General features: G+C 34.5%; 1 protein-coding gene across 1 annotated transcript in view; it reads left to right on the top strand.

Moving 5' to 3' along the window:
- LOC139486170 (uncharacterized) overlaps nt 1–23,624 on the top strand; it is a 50,700-nt gene that overhangs the window by 4,893 nt on the left and 22,183 nt on the right. Inside the window, exons 4-15 of the mRNA XM_071270955.1 lie at nt 97–168; nt 788–917; nt 2,064–2,146; nt 2,793–2,864; nt 3,625–3,754; nt 4,541–4,663; nt 5,057–5,176; nt 5,977–6,102; nt 9,470–9,589; nt 10,327–10,445; nt 12,175–12,271; nt 12,937–13,101. Of these exons, the coding sequence (XP_071127056.1) occupies nt 97–168; nt 788–917; nt 2,064–2,146; nt 2,793–2,864; nt 3,625–3,754; nt 4,541–4,663; nt 5,057–5,176; nt 5,977–6,102; nt 9,470–9,589; nt 10,327–10,445; nt 12,175–12,271; nt 12,937–13,101 (1,357 nt within the window). The remainder of the gene's footprint in view (nt 1–96; nt 169–787; nt 918–2,063; nt 2,147–2,792; nt 2,865–3,624; nt 3,755–4,540; nt 4,664–5,056; nt 5,177–5,976; nt 6,103–9,469; nt 9,590–10,326; nt 10,446–12,174; nt 12,272–12,936; nt 13,102–23,624) is intronic.

Raw genomic sequence — 23,624 nt, 5'->3', positions numbered from 1 at the left:
TCCTACACCAATTTACAAGCTGTATATGCCCGCGATTTCGCGGGTGTGTTCTAGTTAGTTTATAAACTATTAAATAAACAAAAGTATTTATTTCAGGTGTGTTTCACACAAAAATATCAGACAAGTGAAAATGTTATTCGCTATGATGTTGGTTGTACTTATCCTGAGGTAATAATATGTTTAGCTGTCTTCCATCTTCCATCTTCTAAATATGAAATTAATTTGCCACTGAAATGACTTCAAACGATAAAAAAAATATCCATCATTTTCAAATCTCTTTATTTTGTGTTTAGTTTGAGCCAATACCGGTAAATTACCGTTGATTAAGTTTTTGTAGTTTATCTGCAATTTAGTTATACTTTCTGTAATTTCATAATAACAGCTAAAGCACCGATCCATCATACCTAATTGGGTGGGAGAGCGGGTAATTTTTAGTAAAGATATAATCTTACTTATAAATTTCTTTTTAAAAGATTGTTTCAGACCAGAAGTGAAAAATAGCAGGTTCCCATGAAGTTGAAAAACAAGTCAACATTGAGTTGCACAAAGAAAACGTTTTCCTATTTAATACTGAAAGAAAAGTTTTTGGGTTGTTTTTTTTTTTTTTTTTTTTTTTTTGACGTAAATTTAGTTTATTTAAGATGTAGGCAAAAATAATTGGTCTAAGAGAAAAACACGTGCCTTTCCAAATTCTCTTGTCAACATATAACTTAAATATAAGAAAATATTCAATCTACCTGTGTTGCTTTTTAGTTAAGCTTATGGTAGTATTTCAGTTATTTTACAGATATGTCGTAAGGATTTGACTGGGAATCTGGTAGGACGTAGAAGTGACCATTCTCATATGATGTGTCAGAAATGTTGTAATGGTTCTCATGTCTGTAATGACGATTTAACGTGTGACAATAGCTTAATAGGTAAGACTTTAAAGAAATAATAAGAAAGTAGGAGGGGTGACACTCACTTCATTTCATAAAATCATAATTACAAGCGTTTCAAATATGACTTGTTCGTCTTTTATAGTTGTTTTAAGACTTAAAACAATAATAAGAAAGTAGGAGAGGGTGACACCCACTTCATTTCATAAAATCTTATGTACAAGTGTTCCAAATATGTTTTTATTTTACTATATTTTTTTGATAACATTTAATTGTATTTCAAATGTTCAATCACAGTGACTATGTTATATGTATATGTTCTCTGTAACAATTGTTTAAGAGAATAAAGTATCCATGCATTCACTATTTAATACAAAGCACACTAAATCTTGATTGGTCAGTTAAAGTTGTGTTATTTGTGTCCTCTTAAAATCATAGAGACCAGAGACTGTGAAATACTATATCAATAGTACTAGAATACAAAATGTAAGCTCGTCGTACAAAAAAATGTATAGACAAGATGTAGTATGGAATGCCGTTGTCTATCCGACCATCCGTCCACGTTTCTTGCAAAAGAAATAGAGTGTTTATCATATTTATTGAAACTTGTAGGGAATATGCGAATTAATGGAATGAAGTTCAAGAATAAAATTGAAAATTTTCCGAAGAGTCACTGCAGAATTATGGTATTGTTGCCAATGAAACAACTATCCACTGAAGTTCAAATAAGGTGGATGTAAGAAATTATGTACAATTGTAAGGTCTTCAACAATGAGTAAAACATATATTGGTATATGGTCGGCTATTAAATGTGAATACCGTTTTCAGCATTTTAAGCCACGTCATACTAGCATTTCGAAGCCTTTTATAGTTGACTATGTGGTATGGGTTTAACTCATTGTCGAAGGCCGTACGGTACACTTTATTTGTTTCTGTGTCATTTTGCTTCTTGCGGAGAGTTGTTTCATTGGCAATCGTACCACATCTTCTTATTTTTATAGGTAGGATTATTATTATGACTTTTTGAACACATTTGTATCAAGTTCTATTTATTATTATTTTTTTTATATATTCATACATACACATTGGTATATCAAATGATAAATATAAACATGTGTACGTGTTTGGCCTTTGCTTTTTCAAAGGTTCATATATTAAGGTGACTTCGTTTTAATTTATCAACAGTTCCAAAGCAGAATTGTTTGAGCTGTAGTGAGGTCAAAAGTCCAGCATTGTGCACAAACATATCAGTCTGCCATGAACATGAGGTAGTTTTCATTTTACACTTCACATCTTTTAAGCATACATGTACATCTACAATGGTGATAGAATGACTGTAGGAATACACGCATATAAAATAATATTTTCTGGGCCTGTTCATCACTGAAGATTGGGACTTCCTTTACTCAAGGGGACGCTACTCATATATGTTTAACCCAAAATCAATACATAACCCATACACAAGCCCTTACTCTAAATCATAACCCGATCATAAAACAATTCCAATACGTATGGTCGATCTGATCCGGTGCTCCGAAAGAGTAAACAATCCAGCTCCACTAAACTAAAAGCATTCATTGTATTTTTCTATTATTTGGTATGACAGAGGACTGCGACAACAACATAAAGGATAATAATAAACACTTTCTTGCAGCACAAAAAATAGTATTAAAAGTATATTTAATAAAACTGGACTCCATGAGGACTAAACGACGTATTTTAATTACAGATTGTCAATTCCTTTCGTTTGTACAAAATGTGCGAGCTTGTACGTGTTATAGTCATTGCTGAAGATCATAACAATATGTTGAATGTACTATTCATTTTTCTTATCTTTCTATAAACAGTAAGGTGAAAAATTAATTACAGTATAATAGTCAAATTTTATAATTTTATATATTTTGTTGTTGAAAGGCTTGTTTTCTCCATAAATTTAAGACGGAAGATAATCAAGAAAACTTTGATCTTGGTTGCAAAGACAAATCTGTAAGTATATTAAAGAAAATTCAAATTTACACATTTTTAAGAGACAAATCATTGCAACGATCGTCAGCAAAAGCGGACAAAAGGCAAATCGCGAACCAGAGCCATCGAATCTGACGTGTGGTCGCGCTAATATGTACCAATTACATCTGTCTACAAATGAATTTGTAACAGAATGAGGCGATGTGGCAAAATAACAAATGAGAATGCTATCCATCAAAGACAACAGAACAAGTATATGGTTTAAGATTAGTTGGTGTATGCCTTACTTTCAGTCGTGGTATACCTTACATGAACATGATACTGCATGTTTTCATGAAATGAGTCTTGATTTTCTATAACATATTGCATGCTTCTCTATAAGTATCCTTATTGTTGATATAAAGATAAAATTGGGTCTAAAAATAGGAGATAATTTTGGGTGCTTCTTTTTCTCTGTTGATTGTTTAATAAATAAATTTGGTGTATTTACTGTTTTCTGATTGGTTAAAAGTATTAGTTTTATTTTCAATGTTGTCAATTTTTATGGCGACACGCCCACTCTGACGTTGTGTATTCATACGCCAACATCTGTGTACGTTGTTATTGTTAATATAAATAATATAGAAAGTTCTTAGAGCGTTATTTTTGATAGAAATTTATTTATAATGAATGGCGGATTATTCAATGTGAAGAGTCAAAAATTAATTTTATGGTTCAATAAATTCAAAATAAAAAATAGCCATTCATTAAATACAGCTTTATGGAGCCAATTTTGTTACAGCTTTGTCTTCATGCTTCAACTAGTAATGGATTTGGCCGACGATCAAGCCCTGGCCGACATTTAGTATGTGAAAACTGTTGTAGCGGTTCAGACTCGTGTAATCGAAATCTTCTGTGTGGACATCATATGCGTATGTAATACTATTGTATCGGTTGAGTTTGATTGAAAAAATTGAAAAAAAAAGAAAAAAGAACATTAAGAAGACAGAAATGGGTACAATTATTCCAAAAGTACGAAGTACCTTTTGTATGTCGCTGATTCAAAGGCTCATATAGAGAAAGTGATGTAGGCTTACACTCCTTCATGTTAAATTAATATAGAGAAAGAAGATGTGGTATGATTGCCAATGAGTGAGACAATTACCCATCATAAATCAAATGAAGCGGATGTAATCAATAACAGGCAACCGTGTGAGGGCTGTATAGCAAGTCAAGCTCTTTAAAAACTTCCATCACCATTGGCAACCGTTCAACCTTCAACAATAAAAACAACCCATACTGTCGAGTCGTCTAGGCTCTTATGTGAAAAAATATAAAACAATGCAATTGAGAAAACTTACGGCCTATGTTAGAACAAAACTATTTTCGAAAACAAATGTGACAGACACGGACCAATGACAACCACTGACTTCGTTTATATTCATCTTTTTAACTTGAAAACTATCTTTCTCCTGCATTTAACAGCATTTGTTAGCTTTCATGAGTATGATATATATATAACTTTATAGAACAAGATTTTGTGCCATAGTGATTGTTTACGCAGGTCTGAGGAGTTGGTAATTCTGTTATATTTTCTATCTTTTATATCACGCATTACCAACTTACATTGATACTCTAGTGTGAGTATGTGGTATGTGTACTCTAAAACCAGATGACTTTTATACAATGGTAAATGCTCCATCTTTAATATATTACAGAAGAAGGACCAAACTCTGCGTGTACCATGAACAGCGAGTGTGAAAGCAACCTTGTCTGTCTGTCCGGTCGATGTCAGTGTCTCTCTAGTGACTACTTCTGGAATGGATTTGTTTGCATGACAAGTATTATATAAATAATTATGATAACAATATTACTATTATATTGCATTATGTTTTTGCTGCCTTTATACCAAATACTATTATTCATATAAATCATTTAAAAATCGTATATATGTCTTAATTAAAAAATAACGCGTTTCAAATTATTTGAAATATTGAAATAGAAATTTTAATTACAGGCTCTGAAAATGATAACTCCATTTATATCAATTGGTTTAGATTTAGAATCTAAGCCAATATGTTGATAATAAGTTGTCCTTCCTATTGTTGTCTGATTGAAGTCTCGTTGGTGTATATTTATCCATACATGTATGCATGACATTCGTTTTCAGATTAACCACAACTCTTCATTCAACTTTATATATTTAGTTATATTTTTTGTGTTTTTTAATACAGGAAAATCCATAAATGAGGAATGCGAGGAATCGAGACAATGTAAATTGTCCTTACAATGCAGAAACAAAAAGTGCCAGTGTATAGAGTCAAACTACTGGACTGGATCCACATGCGCTAAACGTACGTTATTCAAATTTTATTTGTTTAACTTGAAATCAGCCAACTATTGTGGAAATAATTATACTTGAAATATTTGCCTTATTGTACTTGTTCATGTACAAACACAAATGTGGTTAGGCTGCTTTCATCCTGTCGTGAGCTAACAGTTTTTTTCATAAGTAACTTAAAGTTTTTTAATTGACACGTATTATGCCTTAATCAAGTTGTCAATTGATGTTTTTCGACAAGTAAATTGATTGATTGATTGTTGGTTGCTTAACGTCCAGTGGTAAATATGTCATGCATTTTCAGGAGAAGAACAAGTTCACAATAAATACAATAGGTAGGTTGTTGCAATAGAGGCCATCTAGGATAATGGTCGGGGGAAATTTGGACTGCCACTGGAAAATGAAGGTATATTGGATAGGGACAGAAATTTTGCCTTGCAACAGGCCACCTACGGACCCCTCAAAGAGTTGTTGCAAGGGGTCTTAACGTGCAAAAAGAGTGGCACTCTCTTTACACGAGGCATCGGATTTAACGTCCCCCTTCTGACCGGACGTGACTGCGAACTTGATACATCTCGCACAGCCAAACGGACGCCCCACTTCAGCAAGTGTTTTACTGCCGGCCGGGAGAAGACCAAGTGACCATATTTCTATACCCCAGTCACCCTTGGGTGTACAAGTAAATTGCAAACGGTGCAAAGTGGAACAGAAAGTAAAGACCATGGTTATAAAAATGTTCCAATGCAATTTCAAAAACTTGGTTTATTATTTCAAAGCCTGTTTGCAATAATAAATATTTTATTAATTATGTAGGGAAATCGTTGAATGGTACTTGTGCCACACTTATGGAGTGTAGAGACACATTGTTTTGTGTCCACTCAATATGTAGATGTGACTACTATATTGGAGAAACATGGGATGGGTATTCATGTGGAACAGGTAAATATGAAGAAATACTGCAGGGTTAATACGCCAATAAGATAGCAATATTTTTACACAAATAAACCAAGAGACATGTTGGTGTCTTAACTTTTTTTAAGATATATAAACCAGTTGTCAATGAAAACAAAGACTATTACACAGCTCATATAATAACATAATGATACATGTATATGTAAGTCATCTTACTATACAGTACTGCATTGACAATTAATTAATGTAATTCTTCATGAATCGCGCTTAATGAATAGTGACTTTAAATGTATCGTTATTGGATTGTTTGATCTATAATTTGTTCTTATTTACTTTATGTATGTCATAAGTAAAATATTTTAATGTGGAGATGTAGTACTAGTGACATATATACCTATACCAAATAATGAGGATGTACTTTAGGGAATTTCCATGAAAAACCAGCTTCACAATTTCTGTGTAGCAACATGTGTGGTAATCAGCGCATTCATATGGAGTTAAAGTCTTCGAGTTGAAACCCTATTCCAGGTCATGCGTTTCCTATCACTATTTCTAAATAGAGGAATGTTGCTTACAAGGAACCAATCAAACACAAAATTCCGAGCAAATGGTAAAATTTGAAATCATCCCTTCGAAAATTGTACGGATGCTGTCACTGCTTTGTTGACCGTTATGGAATATCTGTTTCACAGATGACGACGGATGTGTTCTAATCGTCGTATCAACAAACATCTTCTTTTTTCCTCGAATCGAAGTCTACAAAATAAGTATTATCCTCGGGTTTTTACTGTCACGAGCAACATGACGGGTGCGACACATCGGGCAGAATCTGTTTGCCACCCCAAAGCACCTGAGATTACGCCTATGGGGTTCGTGTTGCTCAGTCTTTAGTGTCTATGTTGTGTTTTGTATAAGGTTGCATGTATCTTTGTCATTTTTGCCATAGCTTTGTCACTTTATTTTCGACTTGTGAGTTTTCAATTATTTTTGTATCTTTCGCCTGTTCTCTATAAAGATCTCGGCATGACAAATTCTGTAACAGTTTAAAAGATAAACCAAGATTTTCGGTCTGACTACGACAACCAATGCATTGCAGACTCCAGACTTGCTATTGGGTCGAGAGAGTTTAAAGTCTTAGGGCAACCAATCATTTCCCTGACCATGTATAGTGGTGTTAAAAAAACAGAACACAAGGCACCGATTTATAACTGTTAGCTATGTTTACTTGCGTGCTTAATCTTGTTGCCCTTTGGTTGAGCAACTAACGATATTTTTCCACTGTTTTCTGTTCTTTTCTAGCCTCTCCAGATCGTGCCACTTGTATCCTTCTTTCTCCATCTCGGCTGCAACATTCCTTCGCCAGGTGTATCTTGGTCTGCCCCTGCTACGCTTTCCTTGTGGGTTCCACTGTAAAGCTTACCTTGTAATGTTAGTTTTTGGCTATCTTTGTTTGGTATCTTCTCAGGCCATCTGATGTTAAGGATGCGCCTGAGGCACTTGTTAATGAAGACTTACAGTTTATGAAGCAGGTTTTTTTGTTGTTTTCCAAGCCTCAGCTTCATATAAGAGTATGGTTTTTACGTTTGAATTGAACAGGCGTATTTTGGTCTTAAGCGTGATATTTCGTGCTTTCCAGATTGACCCTATCATGTTAAATGCAGTTCTGGCTTTGCCAATTCTGATCTTTACATCTTTATCTTATCCGCCAAGATTATCCACTACGCTTCCAAGGTATGTAAAGGATTCCACTTCTTCTAATGCTTGGGTGTTAACCATCAGACCTGCTTGGGATTTTGTGTTTGACTTTAACACTTTGGTCTTGTTATGATTGATGGAAAGGCCCGTTTCTGCTGCTCTCTTTTCAACCTGCTCTAGTTTGTCCTGCATTTGTTGGTGGTTGTGGGATAGCAATGCAATGTCATCGGCAAAGTCTAGGTCATCCCAGGGTTTTAATTTCCAACACTAAAACGAGTCAGCATATATTCAACGGGTAAAATGTAAAGACTGCAGAGAAAAGTTGTTTTTTCTCTTGTTTCTCTATGTATCTTATCAACTGTTTTATAGTTGAAACTTACATTTTAAAAATAATACCCTTTAAACGTTTCCACCTTGTAATACATGTGGAGAAATACTTTTCATCATATATGTAGGACTCAAATCTATGACGGGTTCCAAATATATGGCAGATTCCTAATCTATGGAAAATGTGACGTTACAAACGTCGAACAAGTCAAATCTATGCCAGATTTTTGTTTTCTCCAAATCTATGGCAGATCTAACATATAACGTCACAATTAAGCAACGCCATATCACATCTTCGCCGCCGCAAACAATGGCAGAACCGATAGATAGGAATTTCCCTCGACAACAATTTGCGGATGGTTTACAACAACATGTGACCTATTATCCAGAAGAGGGACATAATGTGTGTTCGATTTTTTCAGTACCGGATATTTTAGGAGCTATTATAGTAATTGTTTACTGCCTACGGCTGACAACGTTTATAAAGTGAAAGATAAAATTACCAGATTTCCATTTGATATAAATCGTCATCAAATAAAAACAATGTATTAGCTTTGAAATAAATATTATTTGAAAATTTAAACCGTTTATTTTTATTTATCATTTTTATTTTATAAAAAAAAACTACCTTCTTACTAGTTAGTTTAATTAATTGGTTAAACAGGTACCATGCACAGATTAGAAAATGTTTATTTTTACGGGGCACATCATTTTAATCTTGAAGTCTGTATCAAGGTATATGAATTCATCATTTATGGTTTTTTGTTGCCATCACGATTTTGTTGACCATTGTTGAATGTTTATTTCACAAATGTGTAAAAACATGCTCCCGTTGTCGTACATGTTCACTTGTTTAAGACAAGTCAATGGTCGTATATATACTGCATTGTTTTCCATTTGACTGTCGTAAAAGTGAGAGGTAACTTAGCGCTATAACATCAGGTTCAATCCACCATTTTGTACACTTGAAAATACCTGTACCAAGTCAGGAATACGGCAGTTGTTGTCCATTCGTTTGATGTGTTTTGTCATTTGATTTTGCCATGTGATTAGGGACTTTCCGATTAAATTTTCCTCTGAGTGCAGTATGTTGGTGATTTTACTTTTTTTTTGTGCACAACATTTGCCATAGATTTGGAAACAACAAAAATCCGCCATATTAGGAAATTACAAAACTTGCCATAGATTAGGATTGTAAAACATCTGCCATAGATTTGGAATGGCATGGCGTCACATTTGCCATAGATTAGGAATCTGCCATAGATTTGGAACCCACCATAGATTTGAGTCCTACATATATACAATCATACCTTCTTGCGCTTTCTTCAAAGATGTAATTTTCCTAGCCATGAAATCATTTTTTATTTTCCAGGACATTCTTTTAACGGTTCTTGTACAACAGCAGCAGATTGCAGAACTACTTTATCTTGTGCATTTGGAAAATGCACATGTAACTCAAGTGAATCATGGAATGGCCATGCATGTGTTCCCAGTAGGTCTGGTGTTACTCAATTGTACAGTTTATCAACTCGGGGAGGGGGAGGGGAGGGAAGAGCATCAACATTATTTCTTTACAAAGTTTGTATAAAAAGATATTGTTACATAAAAACAACCAAATATCACCCACAGTAGTGAAACCATAAAAAGTAATTTTAAACAAGAAAAAAAACAACACAATTTCCGTACTCAGACTTAGACATCAACCAATCAGAATTCCTCCGACTAAGACATCAACCAATTAGAATTCCTCAGACTTATAAATCAACCAATCAGAATACTGTATTTGGTGTTTCGGGCAAAAATTGTGTACTCAAAGTACTGAGTAATGTTCTATGACCGATATTCTAATAGGCCTCAAATACATGTGTACGGTAGACGCGCGTTCGTCTTCAAACTACTAATTTGTGACGCTCGAATCAAAACACTCTACAATGTATATGCTTAACAGTTATCATCAATGACTACAGACTGCATTCATTTGGAACATTCATTTTTGTTATGTACAGTAAATATATGCAATACTCAAAATAACTATTAGTATAACAAAATCGTGTATGCAAAATTTGCCACTGGACATTCAACAATCGACAATCATGTAATATAGAGTCTGTATAGGCATTTGATGAGAAGTATGACTTTTGTATGTATAGTAGAAAGACTTTAATTTGCCATATGCATACTATATTTATGCATGTTTTTTTTTATATATATATCAAAGTATCGTTTCAGGCCCCAGAGAGTGTGAAGACTTAATCATTTCAATATCTGGAATTTATACTATTTATCCCGGCGGTGGTAACCTTGCAGTTCAAGTGTACTGTGTTGTTGAAGCAAACAAAATATGGACGGTTTGTATAGTATATTTAGACAATATGCATCTCCCGTTTGATTCATTAAAGCTTTGGCGATTGTATATTTTAAGCACAGTTTATTATATTGCATTTTGTTACATTTGTGTCAGTTCGTAGCAATTGTATTTCTGCTGTACTACGTCGAACTTTACATTTACGTGAAGATAATGAAAAAGCATACAAATAATCTATAATACTAAAATTACGAGGTCCAATTTGTCAGCCGTCATCACGTAAAAACGACGAATCAAAGAATTCAACTTTATATATAACTTATATAGTTCAAAGGTGTAGATTAAAAATTACACCACTCCACGCCCTTTTGTTTTCCACGTAATTAATATTGCCAATAATTAAGAAGTTCCGGGTTGAGTCCGATACCGATACTAATAGTATATTCACCTGTTACCTATTACTTTACTTGTACGTTCCGCATCTGACAGGCGCACCACCAAACGGTGTATTCAGGATTAATATGCTATATACACAGGTCATATACACAGGGTTGACACTACTAGATTGTCAAATTGTTACCTATTGTAGCATTTTAATCAGTAAAACTTTCTAAGATAACAATACGAATACTAAAAATCTGGACTAAAATAAGGCAGTCCAGTTTTCAATTTTGTTAGCGGGCATGACGTAAAACAGCGAATCAAAGAATTCAACTTAGTTTATAACTAATATAGGACAATGCTGTTGATTAAAAAATATTCCATTCCAGGACCTTTTGTTTTCCAACTAATTAATACTACCAATAATTGACAAGTTCCAGTTCGACGGATTCAAACAGAAAGATTTGAAAGCAGAGAAAACTGCGTATCTTATAATCGGCATGACTTTATCAGATGACAATACTAATATTAAAATAAGGCTTGCGCATAGTTATATACTTTAATTCAGTCACGGACCCGAGATATCACGGGTGTGTTCTAGTATAATAAAAAGAAGCAACGAGACAATGAGACAACTCCCCACAACACCAAAAAGACACAGACATTAACAACTATAGGTCATCATTGGGCTTTCAACAATGAGCACAGACCATACCGCATAGACAGCTACTGTATAAAGGATCGCGATTTGATAAATGTAAAACAATGCAAACGGAAAACGTACGGCATAATTTATGTACAAAATAATGAACGAAATACAAATATGTAACACTGCAGCATACAACAACCACTGAACTACAGGCTGCTGACTGGGACAGCCACATACAAAATGTGGCGGGAACGGCTTATACAATGATATGTACATTTACAGTTACGTAAAAAGCATGTAGAAATATAACTATCACACTCGTACAATCAATACATTTCAGAAAACAATGATCCACTTTTATTATGACATGATTTAGAGATGTAGAATATTCCTTACACTCAACGTCTTGACTCAACAGTAAATGACCAATTAAGGTAGTGCTTAACACTACAGGGAGATAACTCTATAAAATCCGCTAAACGTTTTAATCACATTGTATTGTTAAGGAAATATTAAGCTTCTCAATGATCAAAATTAGAGTTTGTCAAACTGCTATATATCAAATAAAAAATTTCCAAGAAAGTGCTTGGTTCAGATATTTGAAATTTCTATATTTTTATCTGAGGGTCAAAGTAAGTATTTTGTAAAAAATTTATAAAAATTAAACGAGCCAAATTAATTTTAGTCAAGGTGTTGGGTACCACCTTAACATTAGACCATACTGAATATTTTATATATTTAGGTTATACAAAGACGAGAGAGTGGTTCTGTAGATTTTGATAGAGGATGGAATGAATATAAATATGGATTCGGAATAGCTAGTGGAGATTATTGGTTAGGTTAGTTAATAGTGTCACAGTTAGTAGCAACACTTTAGAGTACACACTTGACTTCAATAAGGTTACGTTCGTGTTTCGTTTTAAATGAACCAAAAATTGGTAAATTGGGAATTTCCCTGCTTACTCCTCTAAAATGTTACAATGTAACCAAGCGTGTTGAAAGCGACTTATAACACCAAATATCAACCGACCAATCGTTTGAAAGAAACAAATGGAATCTATATGCTAATTGAACATCAACAATGCTAAAATTGTTATCCTCAATAGTAGATTTTTAAGAATGGCACGTTGACATTGATCTTAGTTAATATTATAGTACATTACCATTTACTGTTTTCAATGTAGTTCTCCTTCAGAAGCTTATGATTGGACGATGTATTTCATGATTGCAATTTAATCATATAATTTGCCAGAAGGCAACAATAATTCTTTTTCTCCTCGCTCTTTTTTAGTTATTTTTTTTTTTTTTTGGGGGGGGGGGGGGGGGATTGGAGATGAAGGCTCCTCATGACTTACAATTTTTTACATGCATCCCTCTTTTTTAATAAATCATATATGTCCCTAGTTGTAACTTTGTGCAGTTTACTTCATCCTCAATTCAGAAATTTTCAATATGACCTGGATATATATATTTTTTTTTTATTTTATAATCTTATCACCTGCAGGTAATGAGAATATCCATATCATGTCAACTGAGGCCCAGCATGAGATCAGTATATATTTGGAAGTCTCCCCTAGCAATTACAGATATGCGAACTATTCAACCTTCAGACTTGGTGATGAAAGCAGTAAATATAGTTTAGCTATAGGAGGTTATAGAGGTAATGCAGGTAAGTCTATTGGTGAACTATAATTTAGTATGCAGCATATGTATGCTGAGGGTCTGGATAGGGAATTGGGTAGTCTTTATTTTTGTATTTTTAATTTTTTTTAATTTTTAGGTCATTTTTGTAGTTCTTGTTTAAACCGTATTGTTCCGTAATTATATTATTGTCCATTTTCTCAATTCCTTCCTCACCATCTTTTCCCAATTATATGTCCTACTATGTTGATCCCATCCGAAGTCTCATGTATGTGTTATATATTTATTAACCTATATTAGTCAAAACATACTCATACATGTACGTAAAAACTATGTAACAATTGCAGCAGGGTTGATACAATATTCGGCAGGATTCCAATAAAAAATATACTGGTGTCTTCGTAAATATTTAATGAAATCTAGAATATATGTTAACATCGGGGTTTCATTCTCCGAACTCTTTAGCTGTCTGCTACTTCAATACTTCTCACAAAAGAGGTTGAACGTACAAAAATAAACATTTAAGACTCATTAGTCGAAAACTAAACATATAACGCCATGACAAAAAAAAGAAAAAGAAAACTACGAAAACACACACTACATAGAAAACTACTGATTTAACAAACGAACCCCACCAAAAACCTGGAATTAAGTGATCAAGGTAGGTACATCCTGCTCGTTATAGGTAGGCACTTAAAGTTAACCATCGAGGGACGTTAACTACCGAGGGTAGTAATGAATATTCATATTTACCGGATGATTGACAGCGATGTAAATAAAAACATGAGAGTGATTACCGTGTGTCAACGTCATATCAAATTAATTCAATTTAATTGTTAGAAATACTGTTTTCTGCTGAAAATTAAAAAATAAATAAAATTGAATGGAATGGAATGGAATTGAGCTATGTACAATACAGTAAATATTAGCAATTAGAATTAGACGGTAGACAAGCATATTTTGCCTATTGATTCTTTTTTGCATGCCTATTTGGTTATATTATAATGCACTAATTGTTTTGATACTGTTTAATGTAAAAATAAGACCCATATGTGAACCATTTATGCACTTTTAATATAAAGATCAGATTCACACAGGATCATACAGTTCGAGCTAACTATTTTATGTACGAGAGCTATTACTAATGTAACGGTGATGCTGAGATAATCTCCCTTTGCTAGAATATGTGATGACGCAAAATGAACTATATCACTGTGCAAGAACGGAATAGCAAAGTGAATATATAAATCAAACTGTATTGGGATGATTTGGTAAACGTTTATCCAACTTACTGGATATTTTATGAAAGATTTTGCCATTTGTATAGAGGAATTATACCTTTTCAAATAAACTTGGGAGAATAATACACTAATTATAGAATTTTTAGCTACTTAAACGAACTAATCTTGTCAAATATGCATCAAATTCATAGTCTTTGAATGTAAATTTGTTGCGTGTAATTGTTAAATATTCAATGCGATGAGTGACATTATAGCCTGAAATGTGATTTTGATTACAACGATTAAGAAAAAATGCTGATTACTTCAAACGCCATACTTCAAAATGCGAGTCTTAATTATTGTCGCAATAATAAAAACCTCGCATTAATTTCTGAATTTACAGACATCTGTACCGTCAGCGTACCGTGATCTGTTGAAGGTTTTTTTTAATAGTTAATTCCGGTGTCACTTTGTCTCTTTCAGAGAGTTGTCTCATTGGCAATCATGCTATATCTTCTTTTTTTTTATATAATAAAACAAAAACCTGAACGACTTTACATTATAAATTAAAATGCATCCTAGTCGTGATGGAGACAGAGTCAGATGAACAAATGGACTAGATGAAACTGAACGAAAAAAAGAAAGAAAACACCAATTTGATCTGATAGGGGTGAATTCTATTCTTTATTAATTCAAACTCAAGTTTGGTTTGGAACCGTATCTATTGCGATTATTACCCAAGGACAGATATTACATATCTAAACTTCGATGCTCGAATTTGAAGTTACCTATTGAGACGGGTAGATGGGCGGGGATCGCGAGGGAAAATAGAATATGTACATTATGTAATGAGGGAATAGGGGATGAGTTTCATATATTGTTCACCTGTAAAAATGCTGATGTTTCTGCTCTTAGATCAAAGTTTGTACCAAATTACTATGTAATGAATCCAAGCAAGAAGAAATTCACTGGCTTGTTGTCTATATGTAACGTACAAGTTCAAAGGAAATTATCAATTTTCGTGAAGAAAATCATAAAATACTTAATCTAATTATACCAATTGTCTTTTAAAATATACTATGTATTTGTGTTTCGTTTGTCCTGTCTCGCTATGTATTATCTTAATATGGTTGTATATATTATTGTCCTCTTGTACACAAGTATGTGTCTGAGGTTATGAATAAAATCTTGAAATCTTGATACGAGAAAAGATTATATTTGCTTCGGCTTTTTCCATTTGCGCCAATCTGCACTTAATTAGCGCCTATTTTTTTTATTTCTTTGCGCCAAATTTATTTTCTTCATTTGCACAAATTAACAGGTAAACACAAGTCATGAGGCATATAAGATGTATAGAATTTATTTATATAATAACAAAAATATTCCTTCTGGCCTTTTGCCACCTGCCACTTGCTCACACGTGACGAGGAGGAGGAGGGGGATTGAAAGCAGGATAAGTTTATTGCAAGTGTACATCACACTTGAAGTAGCACTTTATAAAAGAAGATTGTAACAGTTTGACATAAAAAGCACATTTGCATATGCACAAATCTTTTTTAACTGAGTATTGTCATGCAACACTTCTGTTGAACTGCAACCTTGTGATATCTTCCCTACAATAAAGCATCCCCTTTTTTATCAAAATTTTTATAAGTTAAAGCCTGTTTTTTTTCTTTATGGCATCGGTTCCATATATGAAAGTAAATGTTCGGGTACCAGAAGTGTGATTAAATGATGATACCCATGAGCTCAACATGTGTCTATACACACATTTATCTATATTGTAGCTTGTGTTCATTGAATTGCTGCGTTTGATTAAACAAGTTTAATTTTATCATCTAAATTTATCAGACCTAACCTTTCGAATCAATTTGGCGCAAATTAAAAAATGTCAATGTGCGCAAATGAAAAAAAAATATGCTTTTTCAAAATTGGCGTAATTGTCATACGTACATTCACCGATCACATATTACTGGTTAGATTAAAAAATAATATATTATTTAGATTAAGAAGTACTTTAAGAAATTGATTGATTGTTGTTTGCCATCAGTACAGCCGCAAATATTTCAGACAAGTTCAGGGAGAAAACTAAATAATGAATACAATTGGGAATGTTACTGGTCAAATAAATGTCATCAGTCATTCAGAGTGAAGTATAGATACGAAACTTTGGACTGTCGATTGAAAATAGTTTGTTTTGATAACAACCGTTGGTAGGTATAGACAAATACGGTTGATAGACGGTATATAGGAGCACTAAATTCTATGTTAACCACCGACAGTAGGTATAAAGAAATACTATTGAAAGACGGTATATAAAGGAGCACTATATTTTACGTTAACCACCGACGGTAGGTATAAAGAAATACTGTTAATAGACGGTATATAGGAGCACTATATTGTATGTTAACCACCGACGGTAGGTAAATTCAGATACTTTTGACAGACGGTATATATGAGCACTATATACGGACCATATAATACGTTATATTGACCATCGACGGTAGGTATAAATGAAAACTGTTGATAGACGGTTTATAGGAGCACTTTATTGTATGTTAACCACCGACAGTATGTATAGACACATAATTTTAATAGACAGCACTATATTTTACGTTAACCACCGACGGTAGGTATAGACAATACTTTTGATATACGGTATATAGGAGTACTGTATTGCTTGTTAACCACCGATGGTAGGTATAAACAGGTACTGTTGATATACGGTATATAGGAGTACTATATGTCATGTTAACCACCGACGGTAGGTATAGACTAAATACTGTTGATAGACAGTATATAGGAGGACTATATTGCATGTTAACCACCGACGATAGGTATAGACAAATACTGTTGATATACGGTATATAGATGCACTGTATTGCATGCTAGCCACCGACGGTGGGTATAGAAACAGGTTAGAAACATAGTGTTGATAGACGGTATATAGGAGCACTATATTGCATATTAACCATCTATGGTAGGTTTAGAAAAATACTGATAATAGACGGTATATAGGTGCACTGTATTATATGTTAACCACCGACGGTAGGTAGAGAAAAATAGTATTGATAGACGGTATATAGGAGTACTGTAATGCTTGTTAACCACCGATGGTAGGTATAGACAAATACTGTTAATGACGGTATATAGGAGCACTATATTGTATGTTAACTACCAACAGTAGGTATAGACTAAAACTCTTGATAGACGGTATATAGGAGCACTATATTGTATGTTAACCACCGACGGTAGGTAAAGACAAATACTGTTGATAGACAGTATAAAGGTGCACTATATTGTATGTTACCTTCCGACAGTAGGTAGGTATAGACAAATACTGTTGATAGACGGTATAAAGGAACAAAATATTGTATGTTAACTACCGACTGTATGTATAGACAAATACTGGTGATAGACTGTATATAGGAGCACTATATTGTATGTTAACTACCGACAGTAGGTATAGACTAAAACTCTTGATAGACGGTATATAGGAGCACTATATTGTATGTTAACCACCGACGGTAGGTATAGACAAATACTGTTGATAGACTGTATATAGGAGCACTATATTGTATGTTAACTACCGACAGTAGGTATAGACTAATACTGTTGATAGACGGTATATAGGAGCACTACATTGTACGTTAACTACCAACAGTAGGTATAGACTAAAACTCTTGATAGACGGTATATAGGAGCACTATATTGTATGTTAACCACCGACAGTAGGTATAGACAATTACTGTTGATATACGGTATATAGGAGTACTGTATGGCATGTTAACCACCGACGGTAGGTATAGACAAATACTGTTGATAGACGATATATAGGAGTACTGTATGGCATGTTAACCACCAACGGTAGGTATAGACAAATACTGTTGATAGACAGTATATAGGAGGACTATATTGCATGTTAACCACCGACGGTAGGTATAGACAAATACTGTTGATGACGGTATATAGGAGCACTATATTGTATGTTAACTACCAACAGTAGGTATAGACTAAAACTCTTGATAGACGGTATATAGGAGCACTATATTGTATGTTAACCACCGACGGTAGGTATAGACAAATACTGTTGATAGACAGTATAAAGGTGCACTATATTGTATGTTACCTTCCGACAGTAGGTATAGACAAATACTGTTGATAGACGGTATATAGGAACAAAATATTGTATGTTAACTACCGACAGTATGTATAGACAAATACTGGTGATAGACTGTATATAGGAGCACTATATTGTATGTTAACTACCGACAGTAGGTATAGACTAAAACTCTTGATAGACGGTATATAGGAGCACTATATTGTATGTTAACCACCGACGGTAGGTATAGACAAATACTGTTGATAGACTGTATATAGGAGCACTATATTGTATGTTAACTACCGACAGTAGGTATAGACTAATACTGTTGATAGACGGTATATAGGAGCACTACATTGTACGTTAACTACCAACAGTAGGTATAGACTAAAACTCTTGATAGACGGTATATAGGAGCACTATATTGTATGTTAACCACCAACAGTAGGTATAGACAATTACTGTTGATAGACGGTATATAGGAGCACTATATTGTATGTTAACTACCGACAGTAGGTATAGACTAATACTGTTGATAGACGGTATATAGGAGCACTACATTGTACGTTAACTACCAACAGTAGGTATAGACTAAAACTCTTGATAGACGGTATATAGGAGCACTATATTGTATGTTAACCACCGACGGTAGGTATAAGCAAATACTGTTGATAGACGGTATATAGGAGCACTATATTGTATTTTAACTACCGACAGTAGGTATAGACACATACTGTTGATAGACGGTATATAGGAGCACTATATTGTATGTTAACTACCAACAGTAGGTATTGACTAAAACTCTTGATAGACGGTATATATAATAGCACTATATCGTATGTTAATCATCGACGGTAGGTATAGACAAATACTGTTGATAGACGGTATATAGGAGCACTATATTGTATGTTAACTACCGACAGTAGATATAGACAAATACTGGTGATAGACGGTATATAGGAGCACTATATTGTATGTTAACTACCGACAGTAGGTATAAACAAATACTGTTGATAGACTGTATATAGGAGCACTATATTGTATGTTAACTACCGACGGTAGGTATAGACAAATACTGGTGATAGACGGTATATAGGAGCGCTATATTGTACGTTAACTACCGACAGTAGGTATAGACAAATACTGTTGATAGACGGTATATAGGAGCACTATATTGTATGTTAACTACCTACAGTAAGTATAGACAAATACTATTGATAGACGGTATATAGGCGCAGTATATTGTATGTTAACTACAGACAGTAGGTATAGACACATACTGTTCATAGACGGTATATAGGAGCACTATATTGTATGTTAACTACCGACAGTAGGTATAGACAAAACCTGTTGATAGACGTTATATAGGAACACTATATTGTATGTTAACCACCGACGGTAGGTATAGACAAATACTGTTGATATACGGTGAATAGGAGTACTGTATTGTATGTTAGCCACCGACAGTAGGTATAGATAAATACTGTTGGTAGACGGTATATAGGAGCACCATATCGCATGTTAACTACCGACAGTAGGTATAGACAAATACTGTTGATAGACGGTATATAGGAGCACTATATTGTATGTTAACTACCAACAGTAGGTAAAGACTAAAACTTTTGATGGACTGTATTTGTAATAGCACTATATCGTATGTTAATCACCGACGGTAGGTATAGACAAATACTGTTGATACACGGTATATAGGAGCACTATATTGTATGTTAACTACCTACAGTAGGTATAGACAAATACTGTTGATAGACGGTATAGAGGAGCACTATATTGTATGTTAACTACCGACAGTAGGTATAGACACATACTGTTGATGGACGGTATATAGGAGCACTATATTGTATGTTAACTACCGACAGTAGGTATAGACAAATACTGTTGATAGACGTTATATAGGAGCATTATATTGTATGTTAACCACCGACAGTAGGTATAGACAAATACTGTTGATATACGGTGAATAGGAGTACTGTATTGCATGTTAACCACCGACGATAGATATGGATAAATACTGTTGGTAGACGGAATATAGGAGCACTATATCGCATGTTAACTACCGACGGTAGATTTAGAAGAAAAATAATAATAGACGGTATATAGGAGCATTTTATTGCATGTTAATCACCGACGGTAGGTATAGATAAATTATGTTGATAGACGGTATATAGGAGCACTATATTGCATGTTAATCACCGACGGTAAGTATAGACAACTGCCAATAGACTGTGTAATGGAGCACTGTATTGTATGTTAACCACCGACGGTAGGTACAGACAAATACTGTTGATATACGGTGTATAGGAGCACTATACTGTATGTTAACTACCGACAGTAGGTATAAACAAATACTGTTGATAGACGGTATATAGGAGCACTATATTGTATTTTAACTACCGACGGTAGGTATAGACTAATACTGTTGATAGACGGTATATAGGAGCACTATATTGTATGTTAACCACTGACGGTAGGTATAGACAAATACTGTTGATAAACGGTAAATAGGAGTACTGTATTGCATGTTAACCACCGACGGTAGTTATAGATAAATACTGTTGGTAGACGATATATAGGAGCACTGTATTGTTATTGGTTGCTGTCTTTGATATTAGTTTTACGTTTATCGTTTCAGCATTAATCGGGCTGTTAGTTTTCGTTTTTCGTCACATCTAGTCAGGAATGGGTTTTAATAGCATTTTACATGAATACATATGTGTAACTCATGGCTGATTCACATTCGTTTGTCTTTGGTGGATAAGTTTCCCATTGGCAATATTACCACATATCTTCTGAATTTTCATTGCATCAGCTAAACATGTAAAATTCGTATATAGAAAATATATACGTATAGATAATACATATATAATATAAAAAAGTAGATGTTGTATGATTGTCAATGAGACAACAGTAGTGTTCGTGGGACAGAATGACCCCCATTAAGGTGGACGTCGGACGCTGACGCCATATTCGAAAGTTGGCGCAGACGCCGACGCCATAATTGGGCCTTAAAGCGGACGCCATAGTCGACCCTGAAATCAAGACGCAAACTTCGGGTTGGACCATGTTACTCGGACATCGAGACGCCGACGCCATATTTGGGCTTAAATCCTGGACGCTATATCTTAATGTTTGACCAGGCTACCCTCCAGGGTGAATACTTTTAGTGACCCTAGAAAAAGTTTTTCAAGACTTGAGACCTGCTATACATCCATGTAGGTGTTTTAAGATTTTTTTTTCTTTTCTTCTGTTTTTTTTCTTTCTTTTTTCATTATTTTTTTTTGTATCATTATTTTTCATTTAACCAAATAGAGCTACGAGTTTACTGTCATTCTGAATCGTGTCAGTGGATGAAAAGTTGTTGATAATGTCCTTCATCTCGAGTCCCGACATCTCAATTTGACGTAATAAATGCAATACAGGCCGCATGTATCTGAATCATCGGGTTGGATTTGATTGCAAACCACGCAGTATTTCGGTCCATTGACGATGAGTACATTTCTGAAATAGCGTCAACTTGGTACTTTTCCGGTAATCGTCCTAAGGAGTCGAAAAATTCTGATGGACCCGATGCGGGGAAATGAAATGCAACCCAATGACTCCCCTTTTGATCACAGTTGTCCGTATTGACCACAAACCTTCTACGCCTGTCGCTCACATATCTAGACAAGTCTTCTGCACAGCAAACGGTCACGGGCAATCCACTCAAAGCATCCTCTACATCTTTCCCGGTCATCGTTAAGGGCAATGCCGTTTTTATTCCCACAACCTTGCTGACGTTGGGCTTCTCATCCACGTAGGTGAGCAAACACTAAGTACTCCGCAATCCTGACAGGCGATGAGATCTTTCCGTGTTTCAGCATCCTCTGACGAAATATGTGTTGTCTCGTCGGCAATATCTTCGTCTGATGAGACCGAACTATCGTCTTCAAAAGTATTCGAGAGACGGTCGTCATCCCTCTGTCCGTCTGGTGTCTCTCCTTGACCGACCTGCAAGCCCTCTCTGTGCAATCTGGAGGCTTCTGGGGTTCTAGCTTTTAGGTTAACAAGAAAGTACCCGAAAGGTGTCCTCTTTGCCTCTTCAAATTTCCGGAGAAAGAAGTCCCCTCGAGAAGGATACATCTGTCGGCCATAGACTGGTTTCCCAAACGTCACGCCCGTGATATCTTCATTTAATCGTATCGACTGGAGAATATGGAGAGATTTTCCCTAACGTACGACTGGTGCACGAAATCGGAACAGAAGTACATACGTCTCGTTTAGGCTTCTAATTCCGGTATGAACGACCGCACATTCCCACGATCCATCCAAGGTTTAGCGTTTTGCAAGGCGCACTTTGAAATTGCCACGTACGTTATTTTCAAACGATGGATGAAAGCGAGTTTTCGCTATTAATAAATAAACAAAACTCGTCCATAGTGTTAACGTTGATTCCAGTGAAACCTTTAGTATCTCTCTTACAGCTTTGTTATACTCAAAGCCGTATTTAAGGAAATAAACGGAAATAGTAATTGATTGCTTAACGTCCAGTGGCAAATAATTCATGAATGTTTAGAACACGTTAACCATAAATACAATAGGTATAGGTCTTGTAAAAGAGGCCACCCCGCGGGATAAAGAGTATATTGGATAGGAACATAAATTTTGCCTTGCAATAGGCTAAAATGTGTTGTGTATAAGTACAATAGACTAATTTATCTTCTATACGGTTGAAATAATTTTTATAGTCAATACAATTTTTTGTGTTTCTGTATAATTAATGAATCCTCCTGATCATCTTTCTTCCTTAAGCATTTAGTAATCTTCATCATAATTTTATGTTAAGGACTATATAGACATACAACTTGTTTGATTGGACCGTATGCTAAGAGCCGGCCACCTACAGAGCCAGAATCATCTCATTTATACCGGTTCAAACCGGTTCTTGTTTCTCTGCACGGACATAATTCTTGCACGTGCACAAACAAACAAAAAATGCTACTGCAATTATATACTGTAACAGTCGTATTTGTTTGTATTCCTTTATAATTTTTTTTATAGTTTAACATCCCATAATTCTTAATTCCTTATATTTAAGCAGCCGTATATTTCTCTATTCGATATATTTTACCAGTCCCTATTTCACTATTCTTTATATTTATTTTGGTCATATTTCTTTATTCTTTATTTTTTTCGCCCATATCATTCTTTATTTATTTTTTCGTCCATTATTCT

The sequence above is a fragment of the Mytilus edulis genome, chromosome 8, assembly GCF_963676685.1.
Source record: "Mytilus edulis chromosome 8, xbMytEdul2.2, whole genome shotgun sequence".
Classification (NCBI taxonomy): domain Eukaryota; kingdom Metazoa; phylum Mollusca; class Bivalvia; order Mytilida; family Mytilidae; genus Mytilus; species Mytilus edulis.
This window is presented reverse-complemented; position numbering and strand designations above follow the sequence as displayed.